The sequence below is a fragment of the Salmo trutta genome, chromosome 13 (genome assembly GCF_901001165.1).
Source record: "Salmo trutta chromosome 13, fSalTru1.1, whole genome shotgun sequence".
In the NCBI taxonomy this organism is placed as follows: Eukaryota; Metazoa; Chordata; class Actinopteri; order Salmoniformes; family Salmonidae; genus Salmo; species Salmo trutta.
This window is the reverse complement of record NC_042969.1, coordinates 60,579,910-60,597,163: the sequence shown is the minus strand read 5'-3', so window position 1 is coordinate 60,597,163 and position 17,254 is coordinate 60,579,910. Positions and strand designations below refer to the sequence as shown.

Sequence of the window (17,254 nt, the reverse complement as noted above, 5' to 3'; positions counted from 1 at the left end):
CACGTCCTGACCAACCTACAAATACAAATAACCCCTATACTGGTCAGGACGTGACAGATGAAATTTGAATTAGCAAGTAAAATACACAAATAATTTCCTGTAAAATAAAAGGGATGAATCCATTTTCTTCATCAAACAGTTGTTTATTACTTTAGTCATGCTACACTGAATAAAACATTGCATTATTTATTGTAAATTAAAATACTTCAAATGTGGTTTTTTTAAGAGATTCATGTACAATGAGGAAGATTGCTCAATTCCACACTCAACTACTGTAACGATGGTCATGCAAAGGGGACCAAGGCGCGGCGTGTAAAGTGCTCATATTTTACTTTAATGAAAACACTAAATCTAAACAACAAAAACGACCGTCAACAGTTCCGTCAGGTTACAAGGAACAAAACAGAAAACAACTACCCCCAAAACCCAAAGGAAAAACAGGCTGCGTCTCTGTAGGTTCCGGACTGGGGACCTTCACTGCAGGCTCCGTGCCTTGGATCCTCACTACTGGTTCCGCGCCATGGATCATCACTGGAGGCTTTGTGCCATGGATCATCACTGGAGGCGTAACAGTCGTCGTAGTAAGTGGACAAAGGCGTAGCGGGTTGAGTGCTCATTTTCACTTTTATTGTGAACACTTAGGTTGATGATAAAAACAAATGTATAAGCATTCAGTTCTGGCAGATGATCCTGTCAGACCTGGGATTCAAACCATCAACCATGGCCTGCTTCTGTAATATCTAAAGTTATAATTGGTACCAGTTTAGGTTCAGATTTTTTATGAGAAAAATCAAGAAAGTTCGGAAAGATTCTTCTTATAATTTTTGTAATACATGTCCTGATCTTCTTGGTCCTACTACCATATATGATAGGGTGTACCAGTTGTGGGAAAAGAATGAACTGTACTGATATTAATAGATTAAACTCTGTGCCTGTTGTAAACAACAACAACAAAAGGATGGCTTGCAGAGAAGTTGATGAAAGTGATCAAGTGGGGAGCACACGTACTAAAAGCCTTCTTTCATGACTCCTTTGAGGCTTTCAATCAATCAAGTAATATTTTGACATATGAGAGCACAACTAACACAAAAGGTAAAACCACTAGACTTGATATGGTACATATATAGTACCATACAGGCTGCTCAGTGCACTTTCAACACAGGAGAGTTTAACAACTGCTTAGTCATCACAAAAAAAACATAGATGTTTTTCCTGCACAGAGGGAGCCTTGAAGTGATAAACATTTGAAAAGAGTTATGGGAATAAAATATACCAAGGCTGACAACATCTTCACTGTAGAAAGGGTCATAATGGGCTGATATTAAAATAGCTTACAAATGGAGACATACCTGTCATAAGCCATCACTGCTAGAATAACATGAGGACATGTTACATATACATTGCAGAAATGTATATGTAACGGTGGGCCAAGAGACCAGAGGCGGCAGAACGGGTTGGGTTGTAGGTTCTTCCCAAAGATCCTTGTTAGCATATGTTTAAGCACAACCTGAAAGTAAGGAGGGCAGCTCCCCTTGATGCTTTGTAGTTATGCAGTTAACAAGCTAATATGACACAAAACATTCTCAGTTATAGTACATGATAAACTTGATGCTTTACAATATTATTTGGTCTACAGAGAAATTATGCCAAAATTATACATATTTGTACAGTCAATTATAGCAACTATAAGTAACAAAACACAATTCAATAATAGAAAAATAATCAGTTTATGTTTTATGGTAAAGTCCTAGTACCTTTTTACAAGCATGCCTGATTTTAACCATCCTGACACCATACATTAAAGGATTGAAAAGTGGTGGACATATCAGAAAATAAACTAATAAAATAGTGCGAAGTATAGCTGGAAGATGAGCAGTATCATATCTGCCTTGTAGAATCACAAATAAACAGCCAAAGGAGAAGTTCAGCAAAGAAGTTATATGTGGTGTACAGGTGTTAAATGCTTTCTGTTTCGTCTCTTTAGAAGACTTTAAACATATTTGTAGAATTCTTACATATGAGTATATGGTAGGAAATATAGTACAGGAAAAAGATAGCACAGTGACAACAAAACCCCATATGTTATTCAGCATAGTATTTGAACAGGCAAGCTTGACTACCGAGTAGTTGTCACAATACACTCTGTCTAGAACGTTACCACAAAATTGCAGTCGCAAACTCAGGGAGATAATGATGGCGTTGATGAAAAAAGAATACACCCAGGGCAGTAGAATTAAGCCACAAATTATTTTAGGTGTCATAATATTGTTATACTGTAGAGGATAACAAATAGAAATGTACCTGTCATAGGAAATAACTGCTAAATTACAAAATTCTGTTATAGCATATGTGTACAACACATAAATCTGGAGATAACAATAAAGAAGGGAAATATCATGTGTGTCAGAGAGTAAGTAAAACATGAGAGCAGGAAACAAACCAGTGCTCCCATACAACTGATTAACAAACAAAGCACATAGAAACAGATACATGGGTTCATGAAGGCTTCTTTCAATGCAGATAACTCCAATAACCAAAGCATTGGCAAGAATGATGACAAAATATATTACAGTTACTACAGCAAAGTAGAAATACTTCAATTGTCCGATATCTCCGTATGCAGCAAGCCTAAAGACCTCGTAGTGAGTAGAGTTTTCCATGGTCCTGGGAGTTGGTAAAGATGTGCTGTCAATGTTTGAAGAAGAGGAGCAAATTCTCCTACTGTAGCTTAAATATATATTAAAATCATGAAATCATAAAAATCAAACAACCTAAATTGATAATTCCTTAACTTGTTAATTCAGAGATACATTTGCTCACATCTATACTCACCAATACAAACAGCTTTAGATTCTTCTGATAAAATAATTAATTGCCTAAATCAAACAATATTATACTTTGTATCCGGCACTCATGTTACTTATCACAATGAAATGGAAAATAATGAATTGATTACCTGTAAAGTGTGCTAAATCCAACATTTTGACAGAGCATTTCTAATCCATGATGAACTGCTTAAACTCCTCAAACGATTCTTATACTTATATATATAAAAAAACACCTGCCATGGTGTGATATGCAAGTGTACACCTGGGGAAAATTAGATATTCTCATAGTCAAGGAAACCGTCCAGAGAAAAACAGACACCATTTTTGTAACACAGGCCCTCTAGGGAGGAGGTCCAAAGCCTTTCTTAAATTCTATACAAACTACAGTAATTCAAAGAGAAAAGTAGATTACACAGGGCATGTACAACTGATGTGAAATGGCTAGCTTGTTGGCAGTGCGATCTAGTGTTCAATCGGTGATGTCACTCTTTCTGAGACCTAGAAGTAGTTGTTTCCCTTGCTCTGCAAGGACCGTAGCTTTTGTGGACTGACAGGTAACGATGCTTCGTGGGTGACGGTTCTTGATGTGGTCAGAGGGTCCCTGGTTTTAGCCCAGGTTGGGGCAAGGCAGGGGATGGAAGCAATACTGTTACAGTACACATGGTAAGAGGGACATTCTTAAATAAAGAAAGTCATTTGGTAGGCATTGCTAGTGGCCTATGATCCTGTTAGAACAATATATGATCGTGGACTACAGCAAAAGGTGGGCCGAGCACTCCCACATTCTCATAGATGTGGCTAAAGTGGAGCAGGTTGAGAGCTTCAAGTTCCTTGGTGTCCACATCAGAAACAAACAGACATGGTCCAAACACAGCAAGACAGTCGTGAAGAGGGCAAGACAATGCCTATTCCCCGTCTGGAGACTGGTCCTGTAATTCAGCCCTTAGTCTTATTCCCGACCACTATAGGGAGGTATCTGGGTACTGTTGAGGGGCTACCTTGAGGGGCTACCCTCATTCAGGTATAGTCTGAATGAGGGTGCAACACAACAGTCTGAGGAGAGGTCATCATTGGTAGCCTGGCCCCAGATCGTTTTGTGCTATCATTCTAGCTCCTTGTCATGTTTGGCATGACAAGGGGTGGACTAATAGCACAAACATACTGGTACCTAGAATACACAGTTAGGGCAGTGTCGTTTTTCCTGAACATTTGATCTAACCAGGGACAACATAGAATAACTCAGCAGCCTGAGTCCTAGCTATAGTCTAAAACCTAGGCCCAAAGCTTTTGCTGCTCAGGTAAAAGTGAGGATCCTTATTGTCACTCTAGGCTTCTTTAGACCTACAGTACACTTTCAGGGCCTATCCACCCAGAGGGGATGACAGAAGTTGTGAGTCTCAAATTGCACCCTATTGCCTTTATAGTGCACTACTTTTGACGAGAGGCTTCTGGCTAATATAGGGAATATATATAGGGAATAGGGTACCATTTGGGATGCAATCAAGACCAGCCGTGCCTCTCCCGGAGCCCCTCAGGTCTCTACAGGTTAATGGCTGCATTAATTGGTTCCTAGGGAACAAGGCAATATAGTGGACTAATGACCTGGTACCTAATGACTCAATAAACATGTTTATTATGCTTTCCCCATGGAAAAGTATGAATGGAGTACATGAACAGTGTGTCTTATACATAAACTCAGCAAAAAAAAAAACGTCCCTTTTTCAGGACCCTGTCTTTCAAAGATAATTCGTAAAAAATCCAAATAACTTCACAGATCTTCATTGTAAAGGGTTTACACACTGTTTCCTATGCTTGTTCAATGAACCATAAACAATTAATGAACATGCACCTGTGGAATGGTCGTTAAGACACTAACAGCTTACAGACGGTAGGCAATTAAGGTCACAGTTATGAAAACTTAGGACACTAAAGAGGCTTTTCTACTGACTCTGAAAAACACCAAAAGAAAGATGCCCAGGGTCCCTGCTCATCTGCGTGAACATGCCTTAGGCATGCTGCAAGGAGGCATGAGTACTGCAGATGTGGCAGGGCAATAAATTGCAATGTCCGTACTGTGAGACGCCTAAGACAGCGCTACAGGGAGACAGCTGATCGTCCTCGCAGTGTCAAACCATGTGTAACAACACCTGCACAGGATTGGTACATCTGAACATCACACCTGCGGGACAGGTACAGGATGGCAACAACAACTTCCCAAACTACACCAGGAACGCACAATCCCTCCATCAGTGCTCATAGTGTAAGGCAGGTCCTCACCAGACATCACCGGCAACAACGTCGCCTATGGGCACAAACTCACTGTTGCTGGACCAGACAGGACTGACAAAAAGTGCTCTTCACTGACGAGTCGCAGTTTTGTCTCACCAGGGGTGATGGTCAGATTCATGTTTATCGTCGAAGGAATGAGCGTTACAACAAGGTCTGTACTCTGGAGCAGGATCAATTTGGGGTGGAGGGTCCGTCATGGTCTGGGGTGGTGTGTCACAGCATCATCGGACTGAGCTTGTTGTCATTGCAGGCAATCTCAACGCCGTGCGTTACAGGGAAGACATCCTGCTCCCTCATGTGGTACCCTTCCTGCAGGCTCATCCTGACATGACCCTCCAGCATGACAATGCCACCAGCCATACTGCTCGTTCTGTGTGTGATTTCCTGCAAGACAGGAATGTCAGTGTTCTGCCATGGCCAGCGAAGAACCCGGATTTCAATCCCATTGAGCACGTCTGGGACCTGTTGGATCGTAGGGTGAGGGCTAGGGACATTCTGCCCAGAAATGTCTGGGAACTTGCAGGTGCCTTGGTGGAAGTGTGGGGTAACATCTCACAGCAAGAACTGGCAAATCTGGAGCAGTCCATGAGGAGGAGATGCACTGTAGTACTTAATGCAGCTGGTGGCCACACCAGATACTGACTGTTACTTTTGATTTTGACCCCCCCTTTGTTCAGGGGCACATTATTCCATTTCTGTTAGTCACATGTCTGTGGAACTTGTTCAGTTTATGTCTCCGTTGTTGAATCTTGTTATGTTCATACAAATATTTACACATGTTAGGTTTGCTGAAAATAAACGCAGTTGACAGTGGGAAGACATTTCATTTTTTTGCTGAGTTTACATCATCATGACCTTTACTGGATTATTTTATGCTGGGTCAAACATATCTCACAGTTACCCCAGAAAAAAAAGGTATCTAGTCCTTTGATTTCTCAATTGAAAACAAAATATATGCAGTGTATTTCTGATTGTCAAGGAATTTCCTGGACATTTTTAGTATATAATAAACTATCCAAATTTGGCAACAGGTTTTCAGAGGAAAACCAAAGCTAGAGGCCATCTGTCAGATAGCTGGCACAGGGGAATTATGTTACATTGAACAATTGGCCCTGAGAAAACAATACATGCATTTAGTTGGATTTCATGGTATAGTATTTCCCTAGACTTCTCCATCAAATTGTCACACAATCACCAAGCTTGTATATAACTTACATTGCCCATTTTCCATTACTGATGGATGTAATAATAGTAGTGTCAGGTAGCCTAGCGGTTAGAGTTTTGGACCAGTAATCGAAAGGTCGCTGGTACGAATATTTGCGACGACAAGGTGAAGGCATATAACCCTAATTTGCTCCAGGGGTGCCGTACTGCTTTGGCTGACCCAGTAAAACAACACATTTCACTGCACCTATCCGGTGTATGTGACAATAAAACATCTTATTTTTGTTATGGTGGTCTAAGGGGTGGGCTTACCTTTTACACATTTAAATCCATTTATTCACTGTTGTCAATTGATCCTGAAAGTCTTGCATATCTTAGGTAAGAAATTCAAAGTCATGAACTTCTGTTTTTTTAAATCTTTTTTTATTTAAATAATAATTGTATTGCATTATACAGAACTTATCTCAGTGTATAAAATAAAATATAAACTTGATAAAGACAATTAAAAAAGTCAATGTATTTTTAAGACAAACTAGAATAAGAATATATAATTTTATTCACTGAGATTGTTGTATAATGAGTCATTTACTGTGTGTGTGTGTGTCTGTGTGTGTGTATATATATATATATATATATAGAATCATGAAATCAAAATGTAGGAGGAAAGGAAGGCAAGCCGATAGAGATGAGTCTTAAGGCCTGCTTTCAAGGCCCCAGCAGTCTGAGCAGCCCGGAGATTCAGGAAGGGAGTTCTAAAGGCGGGTGCTTGGTAGTTAAAGGCACGTCCCCTATTGTGCGGAGCCAGGTGCTAGGGGCGAGGAGCAGTTTGGCATGGCTTGAACGTAGAGTGAGTGGAGGTTCATAGGGCGAGAGTAAGTTTGACAGGTCAGTGGCTCCAATGCCATTTAGTGCTTTTTAGATGAGGAGGATAAGTCAATTATTTTAACAATAGGTATCCAATGGAGACCAGCAAGTGAATTACAGCAAGTAAATGGCAATATTTCACAAATCAGCAAACGTTTTACAAAAACACACAAGTTACATCACAAAAATCTAACAATCAGGACAGAAAAAGTCACACTAATGTTTAGCTTATGTTTTAGGGTACAGACCTACAGGTAGTATGTTTTTACAAGCCTGTCTGATTTTAGCCATCCTAACTCCATACACAACAGGATTAAAAAGTGGCTGGCACATCAGAAAGTACACTGATAAAATAGTGTGAAGTACAGTTGGAACATTTCTCATAGGCCTATCAAATCTACTCTGGAGCAGATTTAAGAAACAGCCGAAAGAGAAGTTGAGCAGCGAGGCCAGGTGAGGAGTACAGGTGCTGAAAGCTTTCTGTCTGGTCTCAATGGAAGATTTCAAACAAATAGTCAGAATCTTAACATAAGAAAACAAAATAGTAATTAAAGGGACAACAACAGATAAAACAAGACTGTAGAGTCCATAGATGTTATTAACTGTTGTGTCTGAAGATGAACAAGCAAGTTTCACTATCAAGTAGTTGTCACAGTACACTTTGTCTATAACGTTCCCACACAATTTCAAACGAATTGATAAAAAAAGTGTTATGATGCTTTTTGCAAAAGGGTACAACCATATTACACAAATTAAAAAACACACCCTGTTGGGTGTCATGATGACATTATACTGTAGTGGATAACATATAGCAAGGTACCTGTCATAGGACATGGCTGATAAATTGCAAAATTCCATAGATCCATATGTGTACATGCAAAATATCTGTAGGTAACAGTACACAGTGGAAACTGAATGGGCATCTGAAACCAAATGAATCATAAGAGCAGGAAACAAACCAGTGCTACCATACAACTCATTCACAAACAAACTGCACAGAAACAGATACATGGGTTCATGAAGGCTTCTCTCCATACATATAACCACAATAAGCACTGTGTTCGCAAAAACTATGGAGATGTATAACACAGTCAATATAATGAAATAGAAGTACTTTAAGTGTCCACTGTCACTATATCCAGCTAGTATAAATGATGTGAATTGTGTTGAGTTTTCCATTTTGCTAATAGTACCTGTAGAAATATTTGTAGATATATTTGGTTCACAAGACAAGGATAACAGTGTCTATCACGTGAAAATATATATCTCTTATTGACATCTCATAACTGGCACATTTTTAGAATTGCTATAGATTTTTAAGATTCTGCATTATTGCCACAGTAACCTGTTACGTGGCTGTCATGGATATTGAGTAGAACATACAGCAAACTTAATTCATCCCGAGTGTAGTTCACTAATATTATATATTATACAAATACAATTGACAAACTGTCTTAGCTTACCGGTCTTTGCTCTACTGTTACACTTACAAACCCTCCAATCATAGTGTGTAAATCAAACAGGATGCTAGTCATGCAGAGCTGTGGTGTGGTAACACTCCTCATCATAAGTCACATACACCTCCCCACCAGAGACTAGGGTTCAATCCCTGTGTCCACCTTTCTCACTGCTTCTCCCACTTGACTGTCTCCCCCTCTGATTTTCTTACTGTATAAAGAAAAACCAAGAGAAATATATACATATACACACATATATATATATATATATATATATATGCCTTATCTCTCTCTCTCACATATATATATATATATATATAAAAAAACAGGATGTAAGTCTAGATCACCTGGTATCTTTTTCCAGACTGCATTGGTGTAGACAGGCCTTCTGTATGGTCTGTGTCAGCGGGCTATTCCACACTAAAATACTGTCACATCACTGACCTTTTATACCTTTTAAAGGAAGAAAAAACAAAACAATATACAGCAGTGTGTTTACTTGAACTCCAATGACGCCAATAATTAAATTCTCTCTCTCTCTCTCTCTCTCTCTCTCTCTCTCTCTCTCTCTCTCTCTCTCTCTCTCTCTCTCTCTCTCTCTCTCTCTCTCTCTCTCTCTCTCTCTCTCTCTCATGAACAAAAATATGACTAAACAAATATATCATGGCTTCTTGCATCATGAAATGATTAACTGATGTTTAGAATACACTGCACAATTACAAAGCAGATGTATAAGACGTAGATATCACTCCAACAATGTCTTCATTTACTTTCACCTGACAAGGTGCTCTCCAAGGCTCGGAACACATTCCTAGCCAGTGTTTTGAAGTCAGTGATCAAGCAGCTCCTGGATGACCTTTTGGAGGACAAGGTGCTGAACGATGAAGAGACAGACTCAGTGACGGAGGAGAACAGCACTAGGGCAGAGCAGGCACGATGCATTATCGATATGGTGCGGAAGAAAGGGGGCAAAGCCAGTGAGAAGATGATTGCCAGAGTTCAGGAGAGAGATCCTGGAGTTTATAACAAAATGGTACTGGCCCCCAGGCAGTCTGCCCAGATGAGTGATTATGACCACTTTATGGAAAGGGGAGACTCCCATGATGGTGTTCTTTGTTTTGCTCTACGACACCCACAAGTGTATCAGCAAATAATGTATCAAGAGTAGGTTTTACTACTCCTGTTGTAACATTTGGAAAATAAGCAAGATAAGTCTGGGTGACACAAATGAGAGAACCTCACTGACCATTTTAGTCACCCAGAGCTGGTTTAACTTCTTTTCAAGTTATCTAAACAGGTGAGTGACTATAACACAGGAGGCAGCTCTGCAGAGGGGTCACCAGCTGGCACAGCCACAAAGTCATAAAATCTGATTTTAAACCTAACCTTAACCACACTGATAACTCTAATACCTAACCCTAACCTTAAATTAAGACCCAAATGCAAATGTTTGTTTGAAGAATCTCAAATATAAAATATATTTTGATTTGTTTAACACTTTTTTGGTTACTACATGATTCCATGTGTTATTTCATGGTTTTGATGTCTTCACTAATATTCTACAATGTAGAAAAAAGTAAAAATAAAGAAACACCCTGGAATAAGTAGGTGTGTCCAAACTTTTGACTGGTATTGTGTATACAGTGTCTCAGATGGCTCAGATCAACAAGAGGATCCAATAAGTCTTCAGTATTTTCACTCTGTCTGCACTCTGTTGACAGCAACAGCTCTGTAGCATTGTGGCGGGATATATTTACTTTTTTTCCTGCACAGGGCCAATTACAGTTTGCCCTGTGAAAAGTGTTAGCACATGAATGTTTATATTTTTAAGGGATATGCAGTAGGTTGATAACGATATCACCTAAGTACATCTAATCACCTGAACATCTAATCAAATGGCTACCCAGACTATTTGCCTTGCCCCCCCCCCCTATTTTACAACGCTGCTACTCTCTGTTGTTATCATCGATGCATAGTCACTTTAATAACTCTACTTACATATACATATTACCTCAATTAACTCGACTAACCGGTGTCCCCACACACTGATTCTGTACCGGTACCCCCCTGTACAGTTGAAGTTGGAAGTTTACATACAGTTAGGTTGGAGTCATCAAAACCTGTTTTTCAACCACTGCACAAATGTCTTGTTAATAACAAACTATAGTTTTGGCAAGTCGGTTAGCACATCTACTTTGTGAATGACTGTAACAGGCGTCGTAAGGATTGGACCAAGGTGCAGCGGGAACGTGTATACTCATCTTATTTATTAAATTAAAAGAAGGAAAAACAAACAAATCATGTATATAAAACAACTACCGACACTAACAGTCCTGTCAGGTGCACAGACACAAAACAGGAGACAACTACCCAAATCCCATAGGAAAAACACCCCTCTTAAATAAGACCTTCAATTAGAAGCAACGAGGAGCAGCTGCTTCCAATTGAAGGTCAACCCCCTTAACTAAACATACATAGAAAGACTAGAACTAACATAGAAATAAACTAACAGGAACATAGCCCAAAAACCAAGGAACACTCTAAACAAACACCCCTCTTACATATTAACTTAACTCTTACATCTAGACGTTCCGCTAGCGGAACACCTGCTCCAATATCCAATGATGGGCGTGGCGCGAAATACAAACTCCTCTAAAATCCCAAAACTTCCATTTTTCAAACATATTACTATTTTCCACCATTTTAAAGACAAGACTCTCCTTTATCTAAGCACACTGTCCGATTTCAAAAAGGCTTTACAGCGAAAGCAAAACATTAGATTATGTCAGCAGAGTACCCAGCCAGAAATAATCAGACACCCATTTTTCAAGCTAGCATATAATGTCACAAAAAACAAAACCACAGCTAAATGCAGCACTAACCTTTGATGATCTTCATCTGATGACAACCCTAGGACATTATGTTATACAATGCATGCATGTTTTGTTCAATCAAGTTCATATTTATATAAAAAAACAGCTTTTTTACATTAGCATGTGACGTTCAGAACTAGCATACCCCCCGCAAACTTCCGGTGAATTTACTAAATTACTCACGATAAACGTTCACAAAAAACATAACAATTATTTTAAGAATTATAGATACAGAACTCCTCTATGCACTCGATATGTCCGATTTTAAAATAGCTTTTCGGTGAAAGCACATTTTGCAATATTCTCAGTAGATAGCCCAGCCATCACGGCTAGCTATTTAGACACCCAGCAAGTTTAGCCTTCACCAAACTCCGATTTACTATTAGAAAAGTTTGATTACCTTTGGTGTTCTTCGTCAGAATGCACTCCCAGGACTTCTACTTCAATAACAAATGTTAGTTTGGTCCCAAATAATCCATAGTTATATCCAAACAGCGGCGTTTTGTTCGTGCGTTCAAGACACTATCCGAATGGTAAAGAAGGGTTACGAGCACGACGCATTTCGTGACAAAAAAAATCTAAATATTCCATTACCGTACTTCGAAGCATGTCAACCGCTGTTTAAAATCATCGATAATATTCCGACCGGGAGTCGTTGTATCCATTCAAATACGATAGAATAACATTTACATTTAAGTCATTTAGCAGACGCTCTTATCCAGAGCGACTTACAAATTGGTGCATTCACCTTATGATATCCAGTGGAACAACCACTTTACAATAGTGCATCTAAATCTTTTAAGGGGGGCGGGGGGGGGGTTAGAAGGATTACTTTATCCTATCCCAGGTATTCCTTAAAGAGGTGGGGTTTCAGGTGTCTCCGGAAGGTGGTGATTGACTCCGCTGTCCTGGCGTCGTGAGGGAGCTTGTTCCACCATTGGGGTGCCAGAGCAGCGAACAGTTTTGACTGGGCTGAGCGGGAACTGTGCTTCCTCAGAGGTAAGGAGGCGAGCAGGCCAGAGGTGGATGAACGCAGTGCCCTTGTTTGGGTGTAGGGCCTGATCAGAGCCTGAAGGTACGGAGGTGCCGTTCCCCTCACAGCTCCGTAGGCAAGCACCATGGACTTGTAGCGGATGCGAGCTTCAACTGGAAGCCAGTGGAGAGAGCGGAGGAGCGGGGTGACGTGAGAGAACTTGGGAAGGTTGAACACCAGACGGGCTGCGGCGTTCTGGATGAGTTGTAGGGGTTTAATGGCACAGGCAGGGAGCCCAGCCAACAGCGAGTTGCAGTAATCCAGATGGGAGATGACAAGTGCCTGGACTAGGACCTGCGCCGCTTCCTGTGTGAGGCAGGGTCGTACTCTGCGAATGTTGTAGAGCATGAACCTACAGGATCGGGTCACCGCCTTGATGTTAGTGGAGAACGACAGGGTGTTGTCCAGTGTCACGCCAAGGTTCTTAGCACTCTGGGAGGAGGACACAAGGGAGTTGTCAACCGTGATGGCGAGATCATGGAACGGGCAGTCCTTCCCCGGGAGGAAGAGCAGCTCCGTCTTGCCGAGGTTCAGCTTGAGGTGGTGATCCGTCATCCACACTGATATGTCTGCCAGACATGCAGAGATGTGATTCGCCACCTGGTTATCAGAAGGGGGAAAGGAGAAGATTAATTGTGTGTCGTCTGCATAGCAATGATAGGAGAGACCATGTGAGGATATGACAGAGCCAAGTGACTTCGTGTATAGTGAGAATAGGAGAGGGCCTAGAACAGAGCCCTGGGGGACACCAGTGGTGAGAGCACGTGGTGCGGAGACAGATTCTCGCCACGCCACCTGGTAGGAGCGACCTGTCAGGTAGGACGCAATCCAAGCGTGGGCCGCGCCGGAGATGCCCAGCTCAGAGAGGGTGGAGAGGATGATCTGATGGTTCACAGTATCAAAGGCAGCAGATAGGTCTAGAAGGATGAGAGCAGAGGAGAGAGAGTTAGCTTTAGCAGTGCGGAGAGCCTCCGTGACACAGAGAAGAGCAGTCTCAGTTGAATGCCCAGTCTTGAAACCTGACTGATTAGGATCAAGAAGGTCATTCTGAGAGAGATAGCAGGAGAGCTGGCCAAGGACGGCACGTTCAAGAGTTTTGGAGAGAAAAGAAAAAAGGGATACTGGTCTGTAGTTGTTGACATCGGAGGGATCGAGTGTAGGTTTTTTCAGAAGGGGTGCAACTCTCGCTCTCTTGAAGACGGAAGGGACGTAGCCAGCGGTCAAGGATGAGTTGATGAGCGAGGTGAGGTAGGGGAGAAGGTCTCCGGAAATGGTCTGGAGAAGAGAGGAGGGGATAGGGTCAAGTGGGCAGGTTGTTGGGCGGCCGGCCGTCACAAGACGCGAGATTTCATCTGGAGAGAGAGGGGAGAAAGAGGTCAAAGCACAGGGTAGGGCAGTGTGAGCAGGACCAGCGGTGTCATTTGACTTAGCAAACGAGGATCGGATGTCATCAACCTTCTTTTCAAAATGGTTGACGAAGTCATCCGCAGAGATTGAGGAGGGGGGGAGGGGGAGGAGGATTCAGGAGGGAGGAGAAGGTAGCAAAGAGCTTCCTAGGGTTAGAGGCAGATGCTTGGAATTTAGAGTGGTAGAAAGTAGCTTTAGCAGCAGAGACAGAAGAGGAAAATGTAGAGAGGAGGGAGTGAAAGGATGCCAGGTCCGCAGGGAGGCGAGTTTTCCTCCATTTCCGCTCGGCTGCCCGGAGCCCTGTTCTGTGAGCTCGCAGTGAGTCGTCGAGCCACGGAGCAAGAGGGGAGGACCGAGCCGGCCTGGAGGATAGGGGACAGAGAAAATCAGAAAGGGAAAAAAAAAAAAAAGGGAGGAGAGGAGGGTTGAGGAGGCAGAATCAGGAGATAGGTTGGAGAAGGTTTGAGCAGAGGGAAGAGATGATAGGATGGAAGAGGAGAGAGTAGCGGGAGAGAGAGAGCGAAGGTTGGGATGGCGCAATACCATCCGAGTAGGGGCAGAGTGAGAAGTGTTGGATGAGAGCGAGAGGGAAAAGGATACAAGGTAGTGGTCGGAGACTTGGAGGGGAGTTGCAATGAGATTAGTGGAAGAACAGCATCTAGTAAAGATGAGGTCAAGCGTATTGCCTGCCTTGTGAGTAGGGGGGAAGGTGAGAGGGTGAGGTCAAAAGAGGAGAGGAGTGGAAAGCAGGAGGCAGAGAGGAATGAGTCAAAGGTAGACGTGGAGAGGTTAAAGTCACCCAGAACTGTGAGAGGTGAGCCATCCTCAGGAAAGGAACGTATCAAGGCGTCAAGCTCATTGATGAACTCTCCAAGGGAACCTGGAGGGCGATAAATGATAAGGATGTTAAGCTTGAAAGGGCTGGTAACTGTGACAGCATGGAATTCAAATGAGGAGATGGACAGATGGGTCAGGGGAGAAAGAGAGAATGTCCACTTGGGAGAGATGAGGATTCCAGTGCCACCACCCCGCTGGCTCGATGCTCTAGGGGTATGCGAGAACACGTGGGCAGACGAGGAGAGAGCCGTAGGAGTAGCAGTGTTATCTGTGGTAATCCATGTGTCCGTCAGCGCCAGGAAGTCTAGGGACTGGAGGGTAGCATAGGCTGAGATGAACTCAGCCTTGTTGGCCGCAGACCGGCAGTTCCAGAGGCTGCCGGAGACCTGGAACTCCACGTGGGTCGTGCGCGCTGGGACCACCAGGTTAGAGTGGCAGCGGCCACGCGGTGTGAAGCGTTTGTATGGCCTGTGCAGAGGGCAGAGAACAGGGATAGACAGACACATAGTTGACAAGCTACAGAAGAGGCTACGCTAATGAAAAGGAGATTGTAATGACAAGTGGACTACACGTCTCGAATGTTCAGAAAGTTAAGCTTACGTTGCGAAAATCTTATTGACTAAAATGACGAAAATGATACAGTACTGCCGGCTGGTGGAGTAGGCTAGCTAGCAGTGGCTGCGTTGTTGACTTTGTTTGAACGTGTAGCTGGCTAGGTAACCTCGATAGTTTCAGTACTACACCTTGTCATGAAACAAAAGCAACTTTGTAGCTAGCTAACATAACACTAATCGAGACATCCTTTGTAATGTATTTAGTTTCTTTAATGCTGCTCGTCGGTAATAGTTGGCTAGGTATGGAACAATGGCGTCGCGAGGGACGGAAATACCTGGCTAGCTAACCTCGATAATTACTAAACTACACAATTATCAAGCTATGACAAAGACAACTATGTAGCTAGCTAGCTAACACTGCACTAGTCAAATCGTTCCATTGTAATGTATTAGTATCTACAGCGCTGCTAGTCGGTAACAGTTGGCTAGCTAGCAAACTCACTAGCTAGCAGTGGGTTTGATGACTAGGTGTGTTGACTAAGTCTGGAGTCTGGACAAGGCGTCGCGGCTGGCTAGCTAACCTCGATAATTACTCTAAACTACACAATTATCTTAGATACAAAGACAGCAAAGACAACTATGTAGCTAGCTAACTAACACTAACACTACACTAATCAAGTTGTTCCGTTGTAATGTAATAAAAACATGGGGTCGTCTCGTGCACGAGCATGAGTCCCATTGTCCGCTGATAGACCACTTAGCAAATGCGCTAAAGCTTTTCAGCCAGGAATTACGTCATTCAGCTTTTTGCCGCCTTCTGAGAGCCCATGGAAGCCGTAGGAAGTGTCACGTAACAGCAGAGATCCCCTGTACTGGATAGAGATGATCAAGGAGGGCAAGAAATGGTCAGAGAGGGCGCTTCCTGTTTGGAATCTTCTCAGGTTTTGGCTACCAAATGAGTTCTGTTATACTCACAGACACCATTCAAACAGTTTTAGAAACTTTGGAGTGTTTTCTATCCAAAGCTAATAATTATATGCATATTCTAGTTTCTGGGCAGGAGTAGTAATCAGATTAAATCGGGTACGTTTTTTATCCGTCCGTGAAAATACTGCCCCCTAGCAAAAACAGGTTAACCCAACAAACCCCAAACCACATAAAACAAACACCCCCTGCCACGTCCTGACCAAACTACAATAACAAATAACCCCTGACTGGTCAGAACGTGACAATGACACAAGTCATTTTTCCAACAATTGTTGACAGACAGATTATTTCACTTGTAATTCACTGTATCACAATTTCAGTGGGTCAGAAGTTTACATACACTAAGTTGACTGTGCCTTTAAACAGCTTGGAAAATTCCAGAAAATTATGTCATGGCTTTAGAAGCTTCTGATAGGCGAATTGACATAATTTGAGTCAATTAGAGGTGTACCTGTGGATGTTTTTCAAGGCCTACCTTCAAACTCAGTGCCTCTTTGCTTAATATCATGGGAAAATCAAAATAAATCATTCAAGACCTCAGAAAAATAGTTGTAGACCTCCACAAGTCTGGTTCATCCTTGGGAGCAATTTCCAAACGCCTGAAGGTACCACATTCATCTGTAAAAACAATAGCACGCAAGTATAAACACAATGGGACCACGCAGCCGTCATACCTGTCAGTGTGCACAAGGAAGCAGGAGGGTCGAAGTCAGGCTCAGGAGACACAAGTCCGTGAACACATGTAATTTTAATAATTATCCGCACGTTGCCAAGAAAACAGGTAAGGCAGGGCAAGGCAAAACAAATGCCCAAACAAATAGCCCGCACGCAGCTTAGGGACGCAGCCCAAAACACGCTGCACCAAAACCCACAGGCAGAGGGGAAAACACCTGTACCTCTGAACACCTGACAACAAATAATCACGCACACAGCACAACCTACACAGAACGACTAAATACCC

At 42.3% G+C, this 17,254-nt stretch overlaps 2 protein-coding genes and 1 pseudogene across 2 annotated transcripts; all 3 read right to left on the bottom strand.

Moving 5' to 3' along the window:
• Positions 1–714: 714 nt before the first annotated feature.
• LOC115204922 (olfactory receptor 52K1-like) lies at positions 715–1,495 on the bottom strand (annotated as a pseudogene).
• Positions 1,496–1,727: 232 nt separating this feature from the next.
• LOC115206804 (olfactory receptor 11A1-like) lies at positions 1,728–2,730 on the bottom strand. Its single transcript, XM_029773999.1, has one exon. The coding sequence runs from the start codon at positions 2,658–2,660 to the stop codon at positions 1,728–1,730; it is 933 nt and encodes a 310-aa protein (XP_029629859.1). The 5' UTR covers positions 2,661–2,730.
• A 4,643-nt stretch (positions 2,731–7,373) lies between these two features.
• On the bottom strand, positions 7,374–8,441 carry LOC115206803 (olfactory receptor 11A1-like). Its single transcript, XM_029773997.1, has one exon. It carries the CDS (start codon positions 8,322–8,324, stop codon positions 7,374–7,376), a length of 951 nt encoding a protein of 316 aa, XP_029629857.1. The 5' UTR covers positions 8,325–8,441.
• Between the last annotated feature and the right edge of the window lie 8,813 nt (positions 8,442–17,254).

Coding starts and splice junctions, on each gene's coding strand:
- LOC115206803 (XM_029773997.1), bottom strand. CDS start 8,324: ATGGAAAACTCAACACAATTCACATCATTTATACTAGCTGGATATAGT.
- LOC115206804 (XM_029773999.1), bottom strand. CDS start 2,660: ATGGAAAACTCTACTCACTACGAGGTCTTTAGGCTTGCTGCATACGGA.